This window comes from Salvelinus namaycush, chromosome 25, assembly GCF_016432855.1.
Source record: "Salvelinus namaycush isolate Seneca chromosome 25, SaNama_1.0, whole genome shotgun sequence".
Taxonomy (NCBI): domain Eukaryota; kingdom Metazoa; phylum Chordata; class Actinopteri; order Salmoniformes; family Salmonidae; genus Salvelinus; species Salvelinus namaycush.
Window position 1 is genome coordinate 40,804,412 of NC_052331.1, and position 18,181 is coordinate 40,822,592.

General features: G+C 45.7%; 1 protein-coding gene across 1 annotated transcript in view; it reads right to left on the minus strand.

Annotated features, from left to right (window-relative positions):
• Window positions 1-262: 262 nt before the first annotated feature.
• LOC120019949 (RNA-binding Raly-like protein) overlaps window positions 263-18,181 on the minus strand; it is a 67,431-nt gene continuing 49,512 nt past the window's right edge. The window contains exons 7-8 of the mRNA XM_038963360.1: window positions 736-979; window positions 263-615 (exon numbers count right to left, since the gene is read on the minus strand). Coding sequence (XP_038819288.1) covers window positions 263-615; window positions 736-979 — 597 coding nt within the window. The remainder of the gene's footprint in view (window positions 616-735; window positions 980-18,181) is intronic.

Here is an 18,181-nt window from a genome sequence, read left to right on the forward strand (position 1 = left end):
GCGGACCTAAGGAAAGCGTCATCAAACACACAGAGCTTGACAGAAGCCACAGGAGCCTACAAGGCTTCCAGGCTTGCTCACTGTGAGGGCTTGGGCTTGGGTAGCCATGTTATAGTTTATAATGCTGTTGAATGCAAGTAAAAAATAAAGTATGCTCAGACAAGCAACTGTCAAGTGTTACCACTGTACTTTATTGATAAAAGAGGTCCACATCACCATAGTACCAAATGAATACAATATAACATTTCAACTGTTAGGATAATTACATCTCCCCCATACTTTCTCGGAGCAGTGTCAGATTCAGTGACACCGATGACAAGTCCATCATCCTCACACCTTCAGTCTTCAGTACACTGAGACCCAGGGAATGTAGTCTGGCACCAGTGTTCACGTTGTATCCGGTACAGTCCACAGGACAGGCTGCGTAGTAAGGCCGATCTACCACGGCTGTTCCGGGACCATCCATGTCTCTTCCAGATGCACAGTTCACCAAGATCTGTGCACCTGCCTTGTATTGTGATCCACTGGGTATTAGAGACTGAGTAGACGTTGTCTTCCAGTTAAACACCACAGAGAACACTGAGACGTCAGGCTTTCCTTTTCCGTAGTAGCTCACTAGAGTGATAGGCAGACATTTACCATCAAGTTTATACACTTGGTATGGTTTCATCAATGTCACCCGGTAAGTAACGTTCCAGGTGTCAAATTGCCTACAAATGTTCCTGTAGCAATAACCTTTCTCTACCTCAATGAGGTCAGGCATAGAGTTGTCATCCGAACCACCTTGGATAGAGCGGGCCACTCTAGATCTCCCTTGTAATCCGGGTCTGTCAAACTCAGGGACTCCGTTCACAACCCCATTTTCTCCGTCAAACTCAGGTCCCCCATCCATACCACGATATTCTCCGTCAAGGTCAAGTCCCCCATCCACACCCAGGTAGTCTTCTTCAAGCACATGTCCATCACTGATTACACTGTGCTTTTCGTACAGATGCATACATAGAGACAAGTGGATTGTTGCAACGAAGATGAACAGGTTACCCATAATAGTCCTACTTGTTATAGCTGATACCTCTTCCCCAGTGTTGATAAATGTAAACTCTTGTAACAACCCAAACTGACTTATAAGTACTTCCCTGTATTAGTACGTTGGCTAGAACATCAAGTGTTGGATAACTGATACGTGGTTTGCTACACTACTGAAAGCTGGATCTATTGTCACAGCCTCCACATTCCACAGACAGGATACAACGTAAAGTTTTGGATAACTGAGAGGTTGTGGTGGACACTCACAGATTCAACATTCCGGGCAAGGGCCCTGTGTGGGAAGTGACAGGCTGTCCCCCCGTACTGCCCTTGGGCCCCGTGTGAGTTTGGGTATTGATTCTAAAAACGCCCCCCCCTCCTGCACTACCTTCCCTTGGTTGTGGATATTGTGCCTTTTGGGTATGGTTGTTGTTACATAACCCTCCCGTTGTCCTCCTATTATGCCTAGCACACAGTGTCCCCCCCGGGTCACCCTGTCCCGTCTTGGCTAAAGGCCCAGTGGGCACAAGTGTGACAGTATGGGTGTGAACAGCCTTTGCAGATGTATTTCTTACACCTGCAGCACGCGGTGTGTGTCTTGGCGTCCTTCTTGGGTGGGCAGAGCTGACACCTCTTCCTCTTACTCGCCTCCAGCCGGGCGGCCGGGGCTGGGTCGGAGGAGGCGGCCGGGCCGACGGCTTGCTCAAGGGCTTGCGGACGAGCCTCGGCGGATACACGCTCGCCCCGTATGACTTTGACAAGTGCTGAGGCGGCTTCGGTGCGGGGGAGACGCTGCCTTCTTTGGATCAAGGGCTTCACGAGCGCCTTTCCGAGCTGCTCCAGGAACACCCTCCTCTTGTTCCGCTTCCCGGGCATCCAGTCGGGGTTGATCTCTCGCCATATGACAAAGGCGTTGTAGGAGGACACGTCGAGGATGTTGTGGAAGATGACCAGGGGCCAGCGGGCGGTCATCCGTCTGCAGCTGTAGGTGCCGACCACCTTGTCTAGGTTGTCCACGCCGCCCTTGTTGCAGTTGTAGTCTAGGATGAGGGCCGGCTTCCGGTCTCGGCGATCGCTAACGTCGGGCTCCGCGTGCCGCGTGCTCAGAAGCAGCACGTTCTTATTTCTCTTTGCCAGGTAGGACACTAGAGTGGCGGTGGGCGTGAAGGCGAACCTGGAGGACGAGACCTGTCTGTCCTTGGACTGGAGCAGCGCGGGAGGGAGCTCGGGCTTGTTCTTTCGCACCGTGCCCACCATGGTGAGGTTCCTCTCGAGGAGCCGCTGCCCGAGTTCGTAGGAGGTGAAGAAATTGTCACACGTGACGTTGTGACCGCCCGGCAGTCCCTCGGTCAGATCGAGGACGACGCGCGCGCCCTGGTTCTTCTCGGGGCCTCCGCCGGCCGCCTTGCCGGTGTACACTTGCATCTTCCAAGCGTAGCTGGACTTGGCGTCGCAGGCCACCCACGACTTGATGCCGTATTTGGCCGGCTTGCTGGGAATGTACTGTCGGAAAGGACAGCGTCCTTTCGGCGAGGGAGAGGGGAGGGAGAGGGGAGGGAGAGGAGAGGGAGAGGAGATTAGCAGCGTCATACACAGATACATAGACTGCCCGTGCTCTCTACGCTACACGTACAAACACAGATACCAGCGTCATCGTTACCAGCTCACCATCGGGGCGCACTGCGTTTACGTTACACGCAGCCGCCTCCGCCGCCCGTGCTACTGCCGATTGCTACTACTGCCGATTGCTACTACTGCCCGTGCTACTACTGCCCGTGCTCCACGTTGCTACTCTTGCCGATTGCTACTACTGCCCGTGCTACTACTGCCCGTGCTCTCTATGCTACACGTACATAGACAGATACATTGACTGCCCGTGCTCTACGCTACACGTACAAACACAGATACATAGACTGCCCGTGCTCTCTACGCCACACGTACATACACAGATACATTGACTGCTACCGCTCTCTATGCACAGATACATAGACTGCCCGTGCTCTCTACGCTACACGTACAAACACAGATACATAGACTGCCCGTGCTCTCTACGCTACGCGTACGTACACAGATGCATAGACGGTACCTCTGAACGGGACCAGTTGTTCGTCCACCGTCACTTCGGGCCCCGGGTTGTAGAGGGCCTGCAGCCGCTCCTCCCACAGGTCCCACACCTCTCTCACGGCCGCCAGTCTGTCGGTGGCGAGTCTCGCGGGTCTCGACTGGCGGTCGTCGAATCGCAGCAGCCTCGAGTACTTGTGAAACGCCTTGAGCGGCATGGTGGCGCGGAACACGGTCCTGCCGCTCTCGGCGTCCCACAGGCTGGCCGCGGCCTCGCCTCGGGACCTGTAGACGCCGGCTAGGATCAGCAGCCCTACGTAGGCGCGCAGGTCGGTGGAGTCCATGGGTCGCCAGCCGTCGCCGTATTTTCTCACCCCCTGCAGATTCGTCATGTCCACGATGATCCTTTCTATCGCCGGTGTGACAAACAGACGGAAGGCGGACGCGATGTCGAGCGCTCGCGACGCGGCGTAGGCCGTGGGGCCCGGCGTCACGGCGGGGCAGGGCGGGCGGATGGCGCGGGGCCGGTCCGGGCCGCGATAGGCCACGGAGGACCATTTGATTTTGCCGTTTTTTGACAGCAACGTCTCCCTTTCTGGCTCTGGCTCTCTGGCTCTGTCTCGCTCTCGCTCTCTGTCTCTGGCTCGCTCTCTGTCTGGCTCTCTGTCTCGCTCTCGGCCAGCGGCCGCGTCTCCCTCTCGCTCTCCCTCCGGCTCTTCCTCCGAAGAGGAGCACGACCGCGAGGCCGAGTCGTCTTCGTAGTCGTCTGCGTCGCGCTCGGGGTTGTATTCCTCACCGTCTTCATCTTCCGAAACGTCCTCCTCTTCGGAATCGCAGTAGTCTTCTTCGTCTTCTTGGTCGACGCTGGAGGATATCTGTTCCAGGACCTGAGCCGCGCTGAAACCGGGACTGCGAGGCGTCGTAGGCGGAGGCAACACGCTCGGCGGGGTCGTATTCCTCGTCGTCGTCCTCGTCGTCGTCCTCATCATCGTCCTCATCTTCTTCTTCTTCTTCTTGTTCTTCTTGTTCTTCTTCTTGTTCTTGTTCTTCTTCTTCCTGACAATATTAGTAGGCTCTCTACGCCCTGCTTACAGTCGTAGGCGGAGGGCTCACGCTCGGCGGGGTCGTATTCCTCCTCGTCGTCGTCCTCGTCCTCGTCCTCTTCTTCTTCTTCTTCTTCTTCTTCTTCTTCTTCTTCTTCTTCTTCTTCTTCTTCTTCTTCTTCCTGACGATATTAGTAGCCTCTCTACGCCCTGCTTACGGTGGCCACGTGAATGGGACGAGGCACGCGAATGGACGAGGCGCGTGGTCGGCCCTGCCTGCTCCTTCGGGCCCTTCGGCCCCTTCGGTCCCATCCGGGACGCTCGGCTGGCCTCCCCGTGTGATAGCACCGAGGTCGTGCACTGAGTTGTTGGGGACAACTGGTCCCTGCCGGGGTCACTCAGACCCGGCCCAGACAGAGGGGAACAACTCCTAACACAGGCCCCGGGTCACTCCGACCCAGCTCAGACAGGGGTAGGAGGGGAGGGTTTACAACATACACCTTGCTAACGCCGCCGGGGTCACTCTGACCCCAGGCCCCCGGGACAGAGGGGAACAACTCATAACGCAGGGCCTACAACAGGGCCCGGGTCACTGTGACCCGGCCCAGACAGGGGTAGGAGGGTTACAACATACACCTTGCTAACGCTGCCAGAGTCTCTCTAACCCACACAGACACTGGGAATCGACTCGTAACGCTGGCCGGGGGTAACTCTGACCCGCCGAGGCAAGGGGAAGGTTGTGTAACAACAGCCATACCCGAAAGGCACAATTTCCACAACCAAGGGAAAGTAGTTTGTAGGGGGGCGTTTTTAGATTCGATATCCAAACTCACACGGGGCCCAAGGGCCCGATGGCGGGGACAGAGGGCCGTATTCGACACAGGCCCTTGCCCGGAATGTTGAGCGTGTCAATTTTGGGGCAGGACCTTTTACTAGTATCCAGCAGGTGGTGGTGTTGGGTCACTGTGACCCCGGCCTGCCAGGGTCTCTCTGACCCACACAGACACGGGGGAAGCGACTGGTAACGCTGCCGAGGGTCACTCTGACCCCTCTGACGTCACTATGACCCCGCCCACACAGGGGCAGGGGCAGGAGGGTTACAACATACACCTTGCTAACGCCGCCGGGGTCACTCTGACCCCTCTGACGTCACTATGACCCCGCCCACACAGGGGCAGGAGGGTTACAACATACACCTTGCTAACGCTGCCGGGGTCACTCCGACCCACACACAGACACGGGCAATCAACTCGGAACTGCCCGGGGTCGCTCTGACCCGCCGAGACAACGGGAGGGTTAAGAACAAGTGTATCTCTAATTCTGTGTAAAACATCCATCTTTCAAAGTTTATGATGAGTATTTCTGTTATTTGACGTGGCTCTCTGCAATGTCTCCGGATATTTTGGAGGCATTTCTGAACATGGCGCCAATGTAAACCGAGGTGTGGATATAAATTTGCACATTATCGAACAAAACATAAATGTATTGTTTTACATGATGTCCTATGAGTGTCAATCGGATGAAGATCAAAGGTTAGTGATTCATTTTCTCTCTATTTCTGCTTTTTGTGACTACTATCTTTTGCTGGGAAAAGGGCTGTTTTTTTCTGTGGCTATGTAATGAGTTGAGTTAGTTTGGTGTGCTTTCCCCGTAAATCCTTTTTGAAATCAGACACTTTGGCTGGATTCACTACACATGTAGCTTTAATTTGGTGTCTTTCATTTGTGATTTCATGAAATAATGATTTTTATAGTAATATGTTTGAATTTGGCGCGCTACATTTTTCTGGCTTTTGGCCAAGTGGGACGCTACCGTCCCACATATCCCAGAGAAGTTATCTTGTTGGGAAAGTGGTCATGTTAAATTTGTAAAAGTACAATTATTGATGCGGTTACTAAAAAAAGCTGTATCGTTGATGATCTTTAAGTTATTGTCTAAGATGTTGGGAAAGGGGTCAAAATGGATAATGTATGAAAAGTTGAATCATGTACAGTGCATAGAGCTTTAGAATGTTGAATAAATCCCATTAGTGGATGAAGATTAACAAAAAAGGACAAAGTGCAATAGTTTTAACACGTATAAAAGTACAAGCCACCTATTCCAGACCGCTCTGTACGTTTTAAAGTTGATGTTGTTTCCAGCTTAAACAGTACCAAAAAAATTGCATGCAAAAAAATATAGGTTTAGAATGGGACTTTTGCTGTGGTAAGCCCCACTAACTACTCCCGGTACTGTAATCGAGTAGCTTTACCAATTAAACATGTTTATTTCCAGTCTGAAGCTAATTTAAGTCTGGTAACTTTGTTGTTAATGCAATTTAAATGTATTGCTTTTCATATTTATTTTTAGAAAGTTTGTTTGACAAATCCTGGGAGGCACAGATGTGCCTTTCTTGCAACAGCAAATAAATAAAAACTTAGTTCCTACAGTACATTTGTTACCTCAACCTTAAAAAGTAATGTAAGCAGCCTTACTATGTCTTAATTTGAACAGTTTAGAGAAATATGGTCGTTTAATTTGTAATTAAAAAGATGACCAATGTATTCTCATACAGTCAGTGGCATCCCACAGGTGGTCTTAGTTGCAAAAACTTCTACAGACAACGTTAACCATTATATTGATGACAAAGGAATTTGGACAAAGTTGCCATTTATCATCAGTGGCATTAAGACAAAGCTTTACTCTGCAACTTTCCCTGATGGGTAATGGCAGTTCCAATTACCCTAATGGTGTAAAGCTGGTGACTCTTGATTAATCGAATGTATTAAAGACTGTGCTAAATGTCTTAGGTATGTTAGAATAACAGCTATACTGACTGTATTAGTCAGTTATCTTACCATTTCAACCAAGGTTAAAACATGTTTAGTCTGTCAACCTTACACCGACAGCTCTGCAAACATTCACTGTTTACATTTTTCCAAACCTAACAAACTTGTGACTTTCAGTGTTGCCAACTCCTCAGTAAGGAAAGTAGCTATTGCCTGTCCTTAAAGTCGCTAAATGAAGTCATCACCTAATTTCCATAATTGGCCATGTGCATGTAATTGTGATGGACGCTGTAGGAGAGAGGAATAACGTTGTGGGACTGACAAAAAGTGAGTAAAAACACCCTAAATATGTTTAGAACTACAAATGAGCAAGCTGCAGAGAGTGGCACACACAGCGAATAAGAACCAGATATTTGAAGCCATACTCCTCCTTGAGCACTTTATGGACCCCATTGCTAATCCCCGTCATAACAGAGGCATTGTCAGTCCCTATCCCCAGGAGTTTCTCTTTTTTAAGACAACACTTTGAGGAAAGTCACAACAACACGGGCTATAGATTTGGTATCTCCTCCCTCCAACTCAAGCCCCAGAAATGTTGATACAATTATCTGCTTGGTGTCACTAAAGTACCTTATCACAACCCCCAGGTACTTACACCCTTGGACTCGTCGAGGAGGAGGCCGAAAAGCTGGTCACCCACATCTTCAACATTTTTTTTTATTGTAAGTATGGTTCTAGAACACCATTAATCATTTTTGCGCACTTTGTCCTGTGCATTTAAGTGGGTAGCAGCAGTGGAGTCTGAGAAAGCAGCTCTACATGCTTGTCCAATGTGATCACATGCCAGCATGGAACAGTGTTCAGCGATAGCTAATGCCATGGTGGCCTCAGCCTTTTTAACCATAAATGGCAGCTTGTTTTGGTTGGCACTGTTATAAGGCCTTGCCTTTGAGTATGTTTTTGAGTTGTCATGTGTTTTTTTACATCACTAAGTTTGGCGTAGAAATCAGCCTTACAATACAGGCAGTATAGTATGCCCGTGTATCATCTCCAATAAACGGCTTCAAACAGCCTTTGAATTCAGGGTTTCATTCCCACTCCTTTCTGTATTTTTGAGTGTACAGTTTAGACTGAGACTTGATGAGCTAGCCAGCTAGCTGTTTAGCTTGTCACAGAGAGGCGCACACACAGTGGACAAGGTGAGTAAGTGACTGAGGCTGTGTGAGTCAAATGCAGTGATTTATTTTAGACAAAAGAACATTTACATCCCGCCCTGAATGTAAGCCAGGGCAGGATCTGACTGCAGCTGGGAGGGACTGCTGCTTTAAGGACTGTGCCGCCTGTGAATGCTTTGGGACGGGGTGGGGCCCACGGCAACACCCGCTGCTCGTTGAGAAGAGTAACAATGATTCATGCTTTCACGTCAGTCTCAATAACAGCAGAAAAAGTCACTACATTTGTCCTTAGTCGATTTTTTTTGAAAATGTGTCTAGAGGAGTCTGGATACTCCCTAAATATAGTGACAGTCACTAAGTTGGCAACACTGGTGACTAGGCTTATAGTTATTGGCTTCTGTAAAATGTACTATGTAATTTGAGGTCTGTTCAGTTCAAGCACGAATGCCTTGACACAAACTCCATGTGCTTACACTTGTTTTTTAGTATTGAATAACATGCAAAACTTGTAAGGAAACTACAGGCCATCAATGATAAAGCTATTCTTCATGGTGCCAGTGAAGTTGACCATCGCCAAATGCATCAGTTTACTATTTCCTTGCACATTTAGGGCTAATTATTGTGCCCTAATTTAATAAAAACCCTGGCTGGTTGTTGATGTCCTAGGTCAGGGCTCTCCAACCCTGTTCTTAGAGTTACCTTCCTGTAGGTTTTTACTCCAACCACAGCTGTCCCTAAACTGGTTCACCTTATCAACCAGCTATTTATTAAATAAAAATGCACTAGATTAGGGTTGGCGTGAACCTACAGGATCTAGGCAATAGATGGCAAAGCACCATACCCGGTAAACCTTTTGGAAATGGCAAGTTCACCTTCATCAATAAACAGTTCACATACAGTTCTGTAAAAGGTTGCGTCAATCGAATCTGGTATCAGGATAAAATGTGATTCAGAGTCACCTAATATACTTTAAGTATATTTATTTAACATAAGCTCAGAATGGTAAATGCAATTTTCGTATATACGGGTCACCATGCAGGGTAAAGCAGGGAACTGACTGAAATAGTACAGACATTTTCTTTTATACTGTGACAGAGGTAAGTTCCCGCTTCTGAGCTGGCCTGTCACAGTAGAGGCTGAGCGTGGTTTAAACTTGCTAGCCTATCATTGGCTCACAGACTGGTCCCAGCCCCCAGGCACTCCCATTGACAGGTGTAGTTGTTGCTGGGCAGATTACCTTCTGGGCCCACACCCTGGATACAGTTATCACACATCTGGCTCCTGTTATTGTCTAACAAAAGACGGTTTGTTCTCGCAACACTATGCTCTGTATGTGTCTCCCACAACTCATGATAACTGCCTATACCCAAGGTTAGCCACAGCCTTCCCGCTAGTCACACCATATGTTGCAAAATGTTACTTCCAGCACACACACACACCCCCATGATAGGCCAAGCATATTTTCAATCCTCAGTTCCAGCAGCTCAAATCTGGGGGGTGGGGGGGCATTGTTATTAGGAAGGACGTCTACCATGGACCGCTAAAATAATGATTATGATCACACTTCAATTGAAATATTACGGGGCAACCTATACATTTGGCAGCCAAGCATGAGTTAGTGTAGCCTATTATCTAGAAATGACGTTGATATATCTTCACGCCTACAATAAAAACCTTCAGGCTTATGTCATGAGTCATTTAAATTTGAAAAAAATGTGGCAGTTCAGAAAAACTAAGCCTGAGTGAATCATCCTCTAATAATGCACATGCTTGGATAATAATTACATCAGTAATGTCTCCAGTAATACCCATTCAAATTGGGCTAGATTGTGCTGCATCATCCAATGGGATCCTTTTAAGGCTGTACACAGAAATATTCTAGTTCCTACACATCTAGGATTAAATTGATGAGTAAATGGGCAGCATCATGCTCATCTCAGTCTTCTAGAACACAAACGTATTCTTTCTAGTAGGTCTCTGCAATAACGAGGTGGTGTGTGCGCACATCTGTTTCAGCGTGTTTTGGGAGTCGAGCAAAAGTCGACTGCTTTCAAATCCAACCACGAGTTGATGCCAGGCACCACTGCCACAAGTGTCTTTTGAGCGCTCATATTTGGGCACATCAGAGCTTCATAGTAGGTAATTAGTGACTACCACACTCAAGTCACCATTTTTGTTACGTTCCCCAACAAGAAACCAAAAAGAGGGAACAAAGTGGTTCTAGGAAGGATTCTGAAGGGTTCTGAAAGACTCATGGGGGTGTCCACTGATAGTTGACTAGCAAAAACTAGGACCCGAAAAACACCCACCATGAGCACTCACTAAACTTGCCCAAGAGGCAAATACGTAAAATAAAAACCCACATGAACATAAAAACGGGAAACAAACCAAAAAGTGAAGAAAAAATAAATAAAGAGCATAAAGGACTGTTTAACATAAGGAGAGCCAACTAAAGGTGTTAACCCTCCACATTTCTCAAATCAACTGGAGCAGTGGCCCAGCCCCTCTTAAATATCCCCAGTGCCAGCACAGGTGAAACAGCTTCTGACTAACGAGATGACAAGCCAGCACAGGTGTAACACATACTAACGAGGTGACACCAATCGGTGCACCTAACACACTAAAGTCCAACCTCGAAATATAAATGGAAAAACCAAAGTCTGTAACACCTCCCATAGAATTTCTAAACCCTGCCTGGTCTGTCAGCCTCTACTTTGACAGGCCAGCTCAGAAGCGGGAACTAACTCTGTCTTAGTATATAAGAAGAACTCTGTATGAATAAGTTAGTTCTCTGTTCTGCCCTGCGAGGTGTTACAGTGAACCCATATATACGAAAATTGCATTTACCATTTCTAGCGATACATTTTCAAAAAATTGACTAATGACAAATCTAGCGACTTTTTCTGGTGTTATTGGAGACTCTGACGTGAAAGCACGTATAGTTCTTACTCTTCTCAACGAGCAGCAGGTGCTGCCGTAGACACCACCCCGTCCCAAAGCACTCACAGGCGGCCCAGTCCTCGCGCAGCAGACCCTCCCAGCTGCAGTCAGCGCAGGAGATGTTCACCCCTCCACGTCCAGACTGCAAATGAATCGCGCATGCGGAAGCCGCCACTGGCTAATCTCGCCCTGGCTTACTTACATTCAGGGTGGGATGTAAATGTAAAAGGTTCTTTTGTCTAAAATAAATCACTGCATTTGACTCACACAGCCTCCAGTCACTTACTCACCTTGTCCACTGTGTGTGCGCCTCTCTGTGACAAGCTAAACATCTAGCTGGCTAGCTCATCATGTCTCAGTCTAAACTGTACACTCAAAAATACAGAAAGGAGTGGGAATCAAACCCTGAATTCAAAGGCTGTTTGAAGCCGTTTATTGGAGATGATACACGGGCATACTATACTGCCTGTATTGATTGTAAGGCTGATTTCTACACCAAACTTAGTGATGTAAAAAAACACACGACAACTCAAAAACATACCTCAAAAGGCAAGGCCTTATAACAGTTCCACCCAAAACAAGCTGCCATTTATGGTCCAAAAAAATTACTCTGCAAAAAAGGCTGGGGCCACCATGGCATTAGCTATCGCAGAACACTGTTCCATGCTGGCATGTGATCACATTGGAGACGCATGTAGAGCTGCTTTCTCCACAGTGCTGCTACCCACTTCAAAATGCACAACCTTATACCCTAGAAACCCACCTGTACGACCCAGATACTAAGGAGAAGTCCCTATCTGTTTTATGGGCCTGCTGTAAGTGGCCTGTATGAAGCCAAAATGCGGTCAGAGGACAAAGTGCACAGCAATGATTAATAGTGTTTGTTCTAGCACAATACTTTCTGGAAGAGTTGATCGCGGATGTGGGTGACCAGCGTTTCAGCCTCCTCCTCGATGAGTCCACGGATTTAAGTGTTTCTAAGTACCTGGGGGTTGTGATAAAGTACTTTAGTGACACCAAGCAGACAATTGTATCAACATTTCTGGGGCTTGTTGAGTTGGAGTGAGGAGATGCCAAATCTATAGCCCGTGCTGTTGTGGCTTTCCTCGAAGTGTTGTCTTAAAAAAGAGAAACTCCTGGGGATAGAGACTGACAATGCCTCTGTTATGACAGGGATTAACAATGGGGTCCATAAAGTGCTGGAGGAGGAGTATGGCCTCAACTATCTGGTTCTTATTCCCTGTGTGTGCCACTCTCTGCAGCTTGCTCATTTACATGGCCAATTATGCAAATTAGGTGATGACGTCGTTTAGCGACTTCTAGCGACTTTTAGGACAGCCAATAGCTACTTTTCTTACTGAGGAGTTGACAACAATGGAACTTCTGCCTGTCCAGGCACCAGTGACGTAGAGGTGACGTAGAGGGGGACATTTGCATGACTTTGGAGGAGCTAAATCTAAAATAAATGAATATATATGCATGTAAATGTAAAAATAAATTAATGTACACGGAAATCAATCAATACATAAACACAATTTGATATAAATGAGTACTTTTGCACCATTTATTCCTGTATTTATTTATTTCCCAATTTATTTACTAATGTCAACTTTTATTTATGTATTCATTTATTTATTTATGTATTTCTTTGTCCCTATGCAAATGACGAGGCTGTCAATCAAACTATGTCACTGTGACCTTACTCCCATTGGTTGATTGGTATCAGAGTACGAAGATCGACTTCACATGCCAGGTTGCTATGACACAGACACTACGCAATATGGCTACACACATGCAAGAGATAACACTTTGAGAGTGTTGGCTAACCTAGCTGAAAATGCTAGTGCTGAATCTGATTATTTACTTTTTTGTGTGGAGTCTCTTGCTGACAATTAGTTCCAGTTAGCTGCATCTACTGACACAGAGGTTGACCCTGTAGTGTTCAGCAATTTGGATGAAGTGTGCCATCGCCTGAATCTTTCAATCCAACATTCAGATGACACCAGAGCAGTTGGACGTCCTGCTCACACACTTAGCCTGTGGATGCTGCAGAAGGTTATTTGTTAGCAGGTTTGTCTGTTCGTGACATTGCAACTCTTTTTGGGGGTTAGTGAAAGAACAGTTTGCCGTCGAATAGCAGAGCATGGGATAAGGTGAGTGCACCTGATATCTTGCGACAACCATCCCCAAAACGAATTGGTGTGTGAATGCGTCTTGAGGTTAAGGGTGACATTAGCTGTTTTGTCTGTACATTTTGTCTGTACGTTTTGTCTGTTTTCCCGAAATCGTGTTTGATATGGAGTTATGGACCCATATGTGTGTTTCAACTTTTCATAACAGGTGTTACAATATTCAGTTTCATCAATTAATACCTTTTTGTAAGGAAGCAACTCCATTTGGTAGTTGTCAGTTAATCTCAGCTTTTAACTATGGCAGGTAACTAAACAGGTCTCCAAGCCATTGTTAAAACCTGCGCCAAAGTCACTGGTGTGCCCCTCCGTATCCAGGCCTCGTTCTACAAGCAAACCCTCATCATCTTGGGGGACATCACCCAATCCTCTCCATTCACAGTTGAACTCATGCCACTGGGGTGGTGCCTGCACTTCATTAAGTGCAGGCTCTACTAACCGCCACAGAGCAACGTTTACGCCAGAGGCCTATTCAACAAGCTGGGACAATGATCAGGATGTATTTGTTACATATTTATTACTAATTCACTCATCATGTCCATTTGCATTACTGTCTTGAAGACTTGGCACTTGTGCAATGTGTAAAGCCACTGTAAAATGTCAGTCTAAGAAAAAAGAACACATCGGATCCATTGATTGAAGAGTGCAGATTATTTTAACTATGTTAGACGGGACCTTTACTATTCCAGTAAACGAAACAATGCAATTTCTTTATTACAGATGGCGATTTGTAGTTCATGGTGGCATTGACGGTTTTAGCCGTCTAATCGTGTACCTCAGCGCCGCCTCAACGGTGCTGAAGAGCTTCCTTGAAGCAGTCAACACCTATGGAGTGACATCACGCGTTAGGTCATGACGAAGGATGAGGAAATGCTCAAGTGGCACTCTTCATGGTGTCCACCAGAGGCCGAAACAGGGAATTCCCATGTCACTGGTAGAAGTACACACAACCAGAGGTATATTATAAGTTTTGTAATAACTGTATATTTTCATACTTCTTCAAATCAACCTTTATTAGCTTAAATGGCCAATTATGTTTGGTTAATTTGCAGGAAAACATGTTTAAGAAGCAAATTAGTTATCAGATTGACATTGTGGGGTTGTGTTATGTTTGAGTTCACATGCTAAATTGAGCTGATTAGTAAACATTCCTATAACTTTTTTTGCATAGAAAGAGTTGTGACTGTTGACAACTGTGGTGGTTTTATGAATAACAATAATGACATTTCTCTTTCCCCCAACTCTTTCTCTCACAATCTTCTGCTTTGTCTCTTTATCCGGGATAGAACAACTGTGGAGGGATATCTTTGGAGGAGTGTTGGACCTCTTCTATACTTCTTTCTGCGACCTGGAGAGGGAGGGTCTACTCAACCTATATGAAGAGATCCACATCTATGCCCTGCACTGGAGCTTTCTTCCACAAATCCAAAAGCACCATGGGTTGCGCACTGAGGGGAATCAGTCACCACTGCCGCTATGGACTCAGAATCAACGTGAGGGATATCATGACCCCCTCCAGGTTTGTACTTCCAACAATGTTAGCAAGTACACTTCTAATGCATAACACAAAATATGTACGTATGAATAAGTATGAATGTAAGCAGCAATCAATGATGAAAATAACAATATAATTAAATTGGTAATCATTATTTTACCACCATTTATTTAACATGATTAGAGATAAATTCCAACTTTTTTTTTACACTGCAAGCAAACACTGTATATTGCCAAATGACCTTGTTGAGTTTTATTGTGCTTGGCATTCCTTTATTATTTGCATAGAAAAGACATGCTCATATTTTACTGTTGAATCTCACATTAGGTTGATATGGAATACGGCTATTGACTGGGGAGGTCCTTATGGTCACCATCATGAAGGAGTCACAGTCCCTGAGGTTCAGCTTCCACGGCCATTGACTGGGGAGGTCCTTATGGTCACCATCATGAAGGAGTCACAGTCCCTGAGGTTCATAGCATGGAAGTGCACACATTGCCAGAGGTTCTTTTTCCAGCGTCTTAAATGTCTATAGTGAGATAGTTGCCATATTATCAGATATAATTGGAGATATTTAAAAGCCCGGGTTTGAGAATTTAATTGATTTTAGTATTCGGATTGGTCAAACTATCTCCAAGAGAATTTCAAGTGCTGATAGATTCCATGTAACAGCAAATGCTGTTTGAGCTGTTTTGGCAGTTCTCACTGAGTCATTCACACTGAGGGCAGGTCGGAGTCTGGGAGTCCCCTATCCGAGGTGCAATTGACTGCAAATAACATGCAATTGACTGATAAGACAAGTGCCATCTATTATGATACAAACAAACTGTGATTTCTGACAAAAAAAGTAAGTTGGCTTTAGCTAAAGAAGGTTATTTACAAAAACAATGGTAATTTGAACAATTGAGTGCCACTCATTCAAACTCATCATTCAACAAGCAAATCACTGTAATAAGAAACTACAGGCTGAACTGTGAGTCACATGGTCCTCTGTAAAATGTGTTGTATATGGCTCATTTAGTTCCAAAGCATTTTACCTCCCAAAAGAATGAGTGAATGTGACGTAAAATCAATCATTGATTGTCTGACAACTTGTCTAGGTTGTATTCATTTGCCGAAGTGCTTTACTTAAGATGCTGTTCTGTGAAAACTGTCATCACCATTTTTGAGTTTGTCTTTGAAAATCGGGATTTTAACGTCCAAAGGACAAAAAGGAAGAAGCATGGTAAACAAACATTACTGATGTTTACTTGTGGAGCCTTTAGAAAAGGGTGTTCAATAACCGCTCAATTCTGTTCTTTAATTCGAAATGGTACAGTTTGCCCTGTCCCCATTGACTGTCTCAGTAAAACTGAGGTGAGAAATGGTCAATAATAAGACATGGCTGCAGTCTTTTACACTAGTAAGCAGACAGACCGTCTGAACAGTTCAACTAAAGAGTATAACGAAAAGTGTCACTTCAACTTCAACTGAATGTATTCTTCATGACTGTTTAAAAAATATATATTTCTGGTGAAGTACGTCTAACTACCAATCATGAGACAAGCAAACTCAAAATACGACCCTCACCACGACCATCATGCACCGTAATGACCATGGTACCGGCACCCCCCTGTATATATATATATATATATATTTTTTTTTTACTGCTGCTCTTTAATTACTTGTTACTTTTATCTCTTATTCTTATCTGTATTTTTTTTTAAACTGCATTGTTGGTTAGGGGCTCATAAGTAAGCATTTCACTAAGGTCTACACCTGTTGTATTTGGCGCATGTGACTAATAAGATTTGATTTGATTGTGGTCCTTTTATTCCTCAGTGTTATCTATGCTATAATATTCTGGGGTCGAACCCTGCAACAGTGTGGATAGGCTTGCCGAAACAGCCAGCTCTCCACAGACCCCCAGAACACAGAGGCAATGGCCATTGAAGCAACTTGTGATTTCAATTTGAGCCAGGCCACGGAACGAGGACATCACATCACAGCGTAGGGAGACAGGGATGGAACGTGACCGGGGGCCTCAAACAGGATCAGGTGCTCCAAACCCCTACAAGACCAACTGAAGCCAGTCACCTTGGTAGGGCACACTAATACATGTAAATGGGCCTCTCCCTTTTCACTCTCTGACTCCTTCACACTAAACTATCCATTTTCTTCATTAAATGTTTGGACTCTGAGGGAAGTTTGTTATAAGGTGTTAGTGGAATGTGCAAGTGGTGTGACCCCACATCTGGCTTCTGTTACAATACATCACGTTTATTCAGTGTCAGGATTCCCTGGGCTAAAGCCCTTATCATTGCCTTGAAACACCACCCTCTCATCAGGAGAGTTCAGGGGTCAAACGGCTGCACTGCCCGTCTACTGTCAGATTTATAACACTGGGGAGGCCTTGAGACATTGCTCACATGTTCATCCCTCAGCGTGTGACAGGAAACACTGACTCCTGGGTGCTGAATTAACCCCTGTTGGCCTTAAATATCCTCCTGGCTCCAAGTTGATAGTCTAAATCTAATCAAATTATGTTAATGCAACAGTATACACAGTTCATTGTAATTACCCGCCATCACATATTCTCAAAGTCCCCAAATAATGTATTCATGATATACTGTATCTTTGTGTATTAATGAACTGTGCCAAAGGCCTTGCTGCATATTTCAATATAAGAAAAGGGAGAGGGCTGAAAAATAAGAGTAATGTCTTATCACTGTCCCACACTGTTTGAACATTTATACAGCGTTAGAGCTATAATTTCCATGTCTTGCAGTACAAGGCAGAGAAGACTTCCTAACTGCGGAGTGCACACAGTCATAATTTGTTGTTTACTCAGAAGGGCTTGTCCTTCCTAAAACTTCATGTTAAATTCAACAGACAGGCTGTTTGAGGTAACTTGGTAATTAAGCAGAAAGTGAGACATAACAAGTCAGAAACATAATGCCTCTTTGAATTTCTAACATTGCTTTGGCTTGGATCTGGCCCCTTACCCATGGGCATGCTACATTTAAATCTCTGTCTGGTTTTTGACTTTTAGTCCACCCAGATTTCCCCTGGCCTCTGTGTTAATTCCTCCAAACAGTTTTGTAGCGTGACCTGTTCAGTTGAATTATACAAGCCCAGAGTACACACAGGCAGTTTGGATGCCCCTGTACTGAACCCTGTACACTATTTAATTTTTTTCCTAATTAATTTCAGCTTTCAGAATCCATCTGTTTTCACTTCATTGCTGCCTCTGGTGTCCTGCTCCTCTCAGACCCAGTTAAAGAAACACCTCCACTTTTTCACCAGATGATGGATCTGTCTATCAGACCTTATGAACACCAATGTCGGTTAATATACATCAGGCGCTTTATTGCAGAAAACGAGAGCACAAAGTGGATCCAGCAGAGCCGCAGGCAGGTGAAGGACGAGTTAAGCTGGAGGAGCGATGGGCCTTTTTTTGTTGTTATCAAGGGCACCTCTAACATTGATTGGCCATTTGAGACAC